The sequence below is a fragment of the Sabethes cyaneus genome, chromosome 1 (assembly GCF_943734655.1).
Source record: "Sabethes cyaneus chromosome 1, idSabCyanKW18_F2, whole genome shotgun sequence".
In the NCBI taxonomy this organism is placed as follows: domain Eukaryota; kingdom Metazoa; phylum Arthropoda; class Insecta; order Diptera; family Culicidae; genus Sabethes; species Sabethes cyaneus.
The window spans coordinates 172,440,784-172,450,521 of NC_071353.1; the positions used below are offsets into that span (position 1 = coordinate 172,440,784).

The following is a 9,738-nucleotide window of genomic DNA, read 5'->3' on the forward strand; positions in this document are numbered from 1 at the left end:
ACTTATCGGCAGTTTATGCGGGGCCTCGGGTGTGGAACGGATATAGCAACGGGGATACTCTTCGGTGGACCACAGCGGACCAACCGTCGATGACGACGACGGCAGCGGCAACGACAGGGAGAAAACCCATCCCTCTCGAGAGTGGATGTATGCTTGCTTGCTTGCTTTCTGTGACTGTGACCCACGCGCGCGCCTCTCCGGGAGCACGGCGGGTGTTTTGCCACTCCGCGCGCGCACTCTTGAAGATCTCAGAAATTCTCGAATCCCTCTGCCGAAAGGCTTCCCTCTCGAGTCGCCGAGCGCAGCGGGGAGAGTTTTACCAAAGGTTGCGCGCTCGAAATTTGAGTTTCGAAAATTTTGAACTCGCGGCGCGCGATCTTGGGTTGGTGTTGGAGACCTCTCACCCTGCCTGCCTGTGTTCCGTCCGTGCCGGGCGTTTCGTCCGTGTCCGCGTTTGACCACCGTGCCGTGTCGTCGGTGCGGTGCGGCTCCTAGCTCAATCTTCATGAACTCCTGGTACGGCCGGGACCGAATTCTCTCGCGAATCGGAATGAGAAAGTTATTTTACAGTTCCTTCTTGGGCGATGAGTTTTTGTCTTGAGGAACCAACTGCGAGAGAGGATTTCGTCGTGTGCCGCCGCTTGCAAGCACACGGCAGTCTGAACGACGGTGTCCTGAATCGAATGGCCGGGCCGTGTCTGTGCCATGCCAAATGACTGCCGTACTATCTTTTGATTGCTTATAATTAAAGACAAATCTTTGCCCGTATAAGTCCCGCCGGAGTGGACAAATCCAAGCTTAATTTTGCCTAATTTGGTACCGCCCGCTGGCGGGACGATGAGATAACGCAATATGCAATTAGCTTGGCGGCGGAGAACTGCCCAGATGGCAAACATCCTCTACTATTCGTATTTATACCGTCATGCTCAAACAAAACAGAATCGTGATTACTTTTCCATCGGAATGAATAAAAATCTGCAAGTATAAACACACGTAATTTTTGCTCATTTATTAAAACTCTAGCGAAATTTTCTCTTCACAAATCGGTAACATTCCCTCGGGCGAGTTAAGCGGAGCAACTATCCTGCCACAGCTCATCCCGGGTGCAGGTCTGATGGTAGAAACTGAAGGAAGTTTCCTCAGCGCAAGGCATCGCTATCGGAGCGTAAACCGCCGGATTGGACGTCAACGGACGGCACTGACAGAACCGTTTCGAATCCTCGTGACATTTTAACTCGTTAATTTCCGCGTAGGTACCGCACAGTGCCGGTGGATCCAGGCACAAATCTTCCTCATCAGGTTCATCGGGACTGGTTCCCGTGAAGCAATCCGCCTCGTTTCGCATATCCGGATGGACACAAACCTGATGGCGGAAGCTGAACACGGTTGCATCGGCGCAGGGCATTACCTGGGGGCCCCAAATGCCGCCCGGGGTGGGACGACACTGGCAGAAATAGGTCGGCAGTCGGTGGCACCACAGCGTGTTGACTTCGGTGTACGTTCGGCAGGCGATTTCGATGCAATCGTCGACGGTTTGTGACGTGGCAAATGCTGCCATGCAAGCCAGCAGCAGCAGCAACGAACAACAGCAGGAAGCAAACTTCATTTTTGGCTAAGAGTTCAAACGTTTCAAATCACTTCGACAAACTGACGGAAAAACGGGCGAAACGTCGCAAATTATGCAGGTAACACACTTATCAAAATGGGTGATAGATTTACAACCCATTAAATCATACTTTTAGCTAACCCACAAAAATACTAGGAAACAGAAAGCCAACCATTCCGTAGAATGTTAACCATTGAAAGTAGATTTACTTAGACTCACAAAAGCAGCCCTTTATTGGCACCATAAATTAAAATGTTTTTTTTTTCTGTTGCTCGTTGACACACTAATCGAAGACCAATTTACGGTTTAAAATAGCTTTCGATTGTAGAGTGCAGAGCAGATAACAACTGGAGCTGGCAGTAAAAGTTTATCGTGTTTAAATGTTTACCGATTTATACTAATAACGGCGTCATTTTTTATTTTTTATTTCCGGAAACATGAATGAGTGACAAAACTTTTGGTGCGCGTGAAAGTGATTCAACCCTAAATAACCCTAAAAATTCACCGTGCAATTAACTGCATCGCATTGCAGCTGTCAAACTCTAGATGAGTACAATCAAAAACTGTGAGAAAAATAAAACAATAATCATAGCAAGCCTGCACGAAAATGTGCATTCCCTGCCTGCATCAACACAAATGATTGTTGCTAAAATTTTGACAGTTCGAAAATTGAGCACGCAGCCGAGGATCGTAGCAAACTATGGCTGTGGGGGAAAATTTCTGATTGAATTTGAAGCCAAATTTGGCTTCTGACGCAAAGTGTGAGTTTGGTTTGGTCTTGTGTTTATAACAGTTTGTGTATATGAAAAATACACGATTATGTTTTCACTGCCAAGAGCAACAACAATCATAGAAAAGTGATGATTGGATCAAATCGTGCCGGTTGATGAAGACTAAAAGGCGAAATCTGAGCAACTTTTAATAACGGTGAAGGTAAGTGGTGTCGATCGAAAAGGAATTCTTTGAACACCAAATAAAAACCTTTAACAAAGGTTTTACTACCTCCCAAATAATTACAGAAAAACTCTTAAGCTTGTGTTTATCTCAGGAAACAATATTATTATTTTGAGAATCTGTCTCTACTGTTGTTACGGCCATACTATGACAAATCAATGAAAACCCTTATTTAGGACCAAAAAGCACCTCACAACAGGAGAGAGCTAGAACTAAGTTTTAAAATCATTTGTGTGCACCTAAGGTTTACTGTCAGAAGTCCTATCGTAATTTTACAGAGCTTAGAGTAATACTTTTAAGCAACAATTTGGGTTTTATTGTACTCTATTAGGGGCTTTTAAGACCAAATTTATACAGCTGATAATAAGCTCCGTTTAACCGTTTTAATGCTTAGTGATCACTCCTCAGAAGGATTTCTTAAGCAAGCTTCCGAATAATTGTTATTGCTCCTATAATCCCAGTTGGGTGTGATTTCTGCATTTTTCGGCACGTTTTTACAAACTTTTCAAGTAAAATGTGTAGTTTTATTACGGTCTACTGGAAGCAACAATAAAATCAACTGAATTTTTCACTGGTTGACGGTGGCCGCCATAGACTGACACGGCTTTTCGTTTCGTACTGCAAAGCTGAATAACCTAAATCAGTCAGCTACCCTGCTTTTTTACCTTCAAAGATGTGAGAAGAAAATTTCCAGGTTTACTGTTGTATTCCAGGTTAGTTGTTGATTATCTGAATGGATAAATGGAACATTTTCAGCAGTATCCGAAGTAGCACAGCATATGCGCATTAAATTTTATTTAAAATAACTTTTTTTTCGAAATCATGAGTGAATTTTCTCAACAGTTCAGGAAAAATAGTATGTTCTAGCACAAGGATTTTTTTTAAATATTGATTTCTTCTCTGTCTGTTTTCAGTGACAAAAATTTTATCCAGTTATCATGCAATCCGAATAAATGGTGTCCAGGAAAATCCGATAATTTCTCCTATAGCATTCTGGGAAACTATGTCCTATGTATGTCCTATGTCCTATTTCATGAAACTCGGGAAGCCTTAAGCCTATTTTGTACGACAATTTCGCCCAAAAAATGAGATATAATGTTCTTATCTGAAAGTCTTCCGGAAGCTGCCTAAATGCCACTAACAGGTCGCCTGAAAGGGTCTGCAAGTAACCTGAGTCATCTGGCTATCGTCTAAAAGTCGTCCAGAAATCGTCTGAGAACCGTTTAGAGACGTCTCGAAAATATTTCGAAAGGAAACCCTAAATCGTTTTAAAGCTTGTTTAAAAGCCATGTGAAGGTCGCCTGAAAGTCTGTGGGCAAGCCATCTGCAGCACACCTGATCCTGAAGATTGTTTGAAGGTTAGCTGAAAGTAATCTAACAGTTATTTGGAGCCCGTCCTAAATTCGTCCGGAAAATGTCTCAAATCCGCTTTAAAGTAGTGCAGAAATCGTCTGAGGGCCGTCCAGAGGACGTCGTTGAGAGCCCAAATTCCTTAAAAGTCAGCTGCAATTCATCGGAAAGTTGCCAGAAAATCGTTGGAAAATGATCGAAATTTCGTTTCAAAAATCTTCAAGAAACCTTCATAAAGTCTTTTGAAAGTCATCTAAAAGTTGTCAAAAATCATTTATCAGGTTTCAAGCAGCCGTCTCCATTCAACTCGATTTTGGGCCACTCAGCACTTATTTCCCAGCAACGTGGCACGTCGTTTTCAGAGCCATCTCGCACGTTGGACCCCTCTGTTGCGTTTACGAAGAATCGTTGGATCTCCTAAGTAGTGTTATTGTCCGTGGTCACCAGCGATCTCAAATACACGAGCTCGTCTACCACTTCTAGTTTGTTCCCATCCATTGAAGGCACACCGTTTTGTCTCCCATAAGCCGCTTATTTGGTACTCAATGCCTTTATTTCAGCCCGATTCTCCTAGACTTCATCTTCAATCTAGCGTAGGTTGCCTACGCTACGCCGTCTATGATATCAAAGTCATCTGTCAACCCTAGAAGTACCGTGGCTGGTTTCGATCAACTGTATCGTGTGCTGCTTTAAAGTCGATAAAGATGTAATACGTGAGCAGGTTTTACTGCCGACCTTTCTGCAAGACCTGTCGGATGGAACCCATTTGGTTCTTAGTGGCGTAAGTTCCTTTGTACCCGCCCAGGTAACTAATAAGCAATAAGCCGTTTATTAGCGTATTGTCCACCACCCTGTGCCGAGTTCCTTATGTTAAGCAACGTGTACACCAAGTGTGATGAATAATCATTCGTTAGTTTCGGAGTTATGGTGGTGCCTGTGCATACTAAAAATACAAACAAACAAAAATTCATCTTTGTTTTGTTTGGGTTTGGACCTCCTCTGTTGTCAGTTTTTCAATCGAAACTTAAAAACATAGTCCTATTGATTATTAAAAAGATTACCTAAAGAAACAAAGTGGGCGCTATCTAGTAAGGGTGCTCTTTGTGAAGAGTCACCGACTAAGTTGAAACGAAAATTGTTGAAAATGGAGACAAAATAACTGTGAGAAACGTTAAACATTACAAAAATTGACTGATTTGAGCAATATTTCATACCTTGATTGCCCTGCCACCTGGTGATGAGTCCACCTAAGTATCACGAATCGTACAACACAGTTGTGTACAGAAAAAAAATAACAGTCAAGCAACTACGCTCGAAGCTTTGTTCGTACTGCCAGCTCCACTAAGGAGCGAAGAAGTCGGACATCGAGAGGCACTTCGTGTCTACCTGATATGCCCTCCAGGCTATTCTGAAGAATGGCTTAACCATGAAGTCGAGTCCGATCATCCAGAATGAGCGGCTGGCGGTACTGGTGAAAAACATCTTTCCGGCGAAGCGCGACGTCGTATGGACATAATGGATGACCAGACCTACTTGACGCTGGGCAGCAACAACTAGTAGTCAAATGGGTACTCTCGGAAAAAGGTCGTTTTTCCTTCGCAGCTTGCAGCTAACAAGTAGTAATACAGTACAAAATGCCTGCCTTTTGTGGTTGCTTTTGAAGTTTTTTTTATTGCCATCCAAAAATAGGTCATTTTTTTAATACGTGCATTAGACTGCCTACAATATTTGAAGGTGGCCCTTTAATGGCGATCCTGCCAGGTTTTTGTTTTTTCGCGCATTTTAGCTTAAATTGCATAAATGGAAATAAACCTGGGAACGTCCAAATTTCCCTGCACAGTTTTTTCAATTGAAATATAAAAAAAGAGATAGTCAAAATGGACATTGAAAAGTCTTCCCAAAAGAAAATCCAGACAAAATGGACCCCATCCAGTAATGGTTCCTTTGCGACGAGTGCCTAAGCTAGTTGAAACGAGATTGATTGAAAACGGAGACGATAAAGAACTGTGGAAAACTTCAGATATTGTCAAAATTACGAACGGTCAAAAGGATTACGGGTTAGCAAATCTATTTATATGAGAGGCTTATGTCTGTACCGAAAACCAGGTCTCTGACAGGACGTCATAAGAGGCTTATCGGTGACTAAAAACAGATCCCTAACAGGACGTCATGCTTTCGTGGCAATGGGTTGTATTCTCAGTCATCTCACTGGTCGACTGCTGGACTGCTCGATTGCCCAACTGGTTGACTAGACTGCTCGACTGGACTGGTCGATTAGACTTCTCGATTTGATTGCACGACTGGACTGCTTAACTGAGCTGCTAGACTGAACTGTTGGATTCCACTGTTCGACTCAACTGCTTGGTTGGACAGATCGACTTGACTGCTTGACTGGACAGCATGATTTATCTGCTCGACTCGACTGCTGGAATGAATTGCTAGACTCAACTACTCGATTGGACTATTCTAATCGGCTGCTCGACTCAACTGCTCAACCCGATTGCTCGATTCAATTGCTCGACTATACTACCCGATTTTATTGCTCGACACATCTGACAGCTTGATTTAACAGCTCGACTAGACTGCTCGACTTAACCAGTTTACCCGACTGTTCGACTCAACTGCTCTGCCCATAAATGAAAAATTGGCTAATATGCCACCGACATGAACTTGAGAAAAATGCAATTTTATTACCGTGAAAGCACCTAATTCCGATCACCTAAGGCATGATTCATCTTTGAGTCCCTACTGAAAAATAAAGGTTACACATTTATTTACATAGTATGTGTCTTTAGCAAGTATTTTCAATTATGTTTCATGGAAAAATGTTAAAATGCCTAAATTATTAACCGAAAGTTACAAAAAATGCATCCAAGTATGCAGTATCAGTGCACCTAATTCCGATCATCAAATTTAAGGGGTGATTCTAATTCTGATCACGTCATGAGTAGCTATTAAAGTATAAACCTATTGTCAATTTGTACTAAATGGATACGAAAGTGAAAGTGGATCTGAAATGTTTTGCGTTTATAGAGTCTGACGACAATTCCCCTACCAGTCATCTTCTGCTTACGTTAATGATCATTATTATCATTAGAGCACGACAAGCGGATTATGAAACCTTCCCCTTCTTTTATCTTCGTTCAACTGTTACAATTATAAAAGAACTGAGCCACATTCAGCCTTCAAATCAGAAAGGTTGTGTTCCAGATATGACCGCGTAGTTGGCGTAGAACTACGTTAGGCTGTATTTCGCGAAGAAACCTCGAATATTAAAGAATTTTACACCATATTGATATATGTGTAGCGTAATGTGAGAAAAAACAAACAGCATTATAATATTATCTTGCTTAATAAATTGGAGCGTATTTTTGGTAGGAGAGGTATTTTGTGATACCAAAAAAGAAGATTTTTACCAGTGCCAAAATCGGAGTATATCAGTATAGAAATCTGCCATACGCATCCAGTTATCAACAAAGTTCTAGGAGAGAACTCAAAGTCCTCAAAGTAATATGTTATAATAAGAGAACAGGCATTAATAATGGCGTGTGTAATGGTCCTCCGTCTGTCCGCAGCCTGGGAAGCAAGACTATCATACGGAAAATATTTGTAGAAATTTTAGCTTTAAAGTTTTCGTTAATTTTCACGAGTCGCGAATAGGTACTTCAAGAATTTTTTCGGAACTGTTGTCTTACAAGGAAACACGGCTAAAAGAATATTTGTGCATGTGAAGTAACGCAGCAATTCTCAAAGTGCAAGGAAAATCTGCGATTCTTTTATCTGAGAATAGTTTTGGATGTTTCAATTGTTGCTTTGCGTCAGTTAGTTGCCTGCATTATTTACTATTCAATAGTCAAGCATTAATTTCTTTCGAAAATGATGGAGAAAACAAGGCAGAAGGGATCCGTAGTGGTGCTAATGTTTATTTGTCCGTCAACTCAGTATAAGGCATTAAGATCCTCTATTATACAAAAACGAACATGTTTCGAAAAAGCAATATAATGGCATCGATCTTACTTCAAAATCTGCTTAACCCGTAACCGATACCGAGGCCGTCAAAGCGGCAAGTTCAGCTGGACTAGAACTAACACGTAAATGACAGAAAGGAAGGACAGAACAGATGCAAAATACGAAATAGGACCTGTAAACTGAGGTTTGTAACGAAGATTACTTCAGATACCCTTTATAGCAGGTATGTAGGTACAAGGTAGGGTATGTGTCCCCAACAGCATTTTGATTAGAGAACTATACGGCATTTGCATCATCTATACGCTGCAATCTCATTCTGTTTTTATTTTCAACACTATTCTCAGCTTTATCTCAGCTATCCACTATTTTCCGATCTATCAACTCCCTATCTGGCATCGGGCCCCAGGATTCACTCGATCAGGAAGATTATTATTCTGAGATGCCAAACCTCTCCCTCTACCTTAGCACAGCATGGAAGGTATAGATATTTCTTACCGGCGACCTGGTCTCCTAGACCCCCTTATGCGCTAAAAAATGAAAATGAAAATGAAAAAAATGAAAGTTTTCGTTAATTTTCACTAAATAGTGATTGGCAAACAATCTTTTTAAGGAAGCCGTACAATTGCTGCATTGTTTATGATCAAAATCCATTTAATTTTTAATTTGATTTTAAATTGGAAGTGCTATTAGCGTTAAAAATTTTTCATTCTTTCGTGACGCTAGCTTGACTCCAAATTTTGGATTTATTTATTTATCCTGTCGTAAGACGTAGTTCTACGTCAAAAGATTTCAATATTTCCACCATGTTATCATGTTGCGGATAATTCTAAAATCCAAATAGCAACTTCGTTAACATGAATTTTGAGAGTTTATAACTTTGATATAGTGATCCGAATTAAAAGCAGAAAAAAAAGTTATGTTCATAATTCCGATCAATCACTTTAATGGAATAAATTTCGCAAATTCAGCATATTTTCAGCCAAATATGATATAAAACGGTTATATATACTTGTATCTATTTGTTATGATAGAATACCGAAGAAGGTAATATGTTTCCACGCTGCTATGATCTTAGCAAATTTGATCGTGCGCTTAGCACTTCGGCTAAGAAAATACATTTTGATGGCGTTTTTTGCGAATGCCTGTCGTATTTAATTTATTTTGAAGCGCTCGGTTCCCCAAAGACTGCAATTTTTTAACAATTGACACATAAACATATAGCACAAAAACGGAGCAGACTCATTTACTACAGATTTTGGCTCAATTTTTAAAAAAATGACTCTTTAGGCTGAGTGATCGGAATTATGAGCTGATCGCAATTATGTGCGGTCACGGTACTTTTGTCTGTAGAAGATGTTTTACGCGGTAATGGCAACCTGTTTAACGTGCATATTACCCGTCATACACGCCGAAGCCGCACCGTCGAGTTCAAACAGCGATGGATGTGGCCAAATTCCCTCCGCCGGACGTTTTGCCTTTCTACTATATAAATATATAGTATAAAGGTATAGAAATCACTTGGAAAACCGGAAATGGAAAGAAGGTCCTGCGGGCCGAATGTCATATACCACTCGACTCAGTTTCGAAAACTGAGCATTTTCTGTGTGTGTGTATGTATGTGTGTGTGTGTGTGTGTGTGTGTGTGTGTGTGTGTGTGTGTGTGTATGTAACGCTTTCAATCTCACTCACTTTTCTCGGAGATGGCTGGACCGATTTTAATGTTCTTAGTGTCAAATGAAAGGTCTAGGTGTCCCATTGGTCGCTATTGAATTTCATACTGATCGGACTTTTAGTTCAAAAGTTATGTATAAAAATACGAAAAATATGGGACTTCATTATCTCATAGATCCCTTAACCGA

General features: G+C 41.0%; 1 protein-coding gene across 1 annotated transcript; it reads right to left on the minus strand.

Moving 5' to 3' along the window:
* Positions 1–1,066: 1,066 nt before the first annotated feature.
* On the minus strand, positions 1,067–1,606 carry LOC128732443 (uncharacterized). The gene has a single exon (XM_053825693.1). It carries the CDS (start codon positions 1,604–1,606, stop codon positions 1,067–1,069), a length of 540 nt encoding a protein of 179 aa, XP_053681668.1.
* Between the last annotated feature and the right edge of the window lie 8,132 nt (positions 1,607–9,738).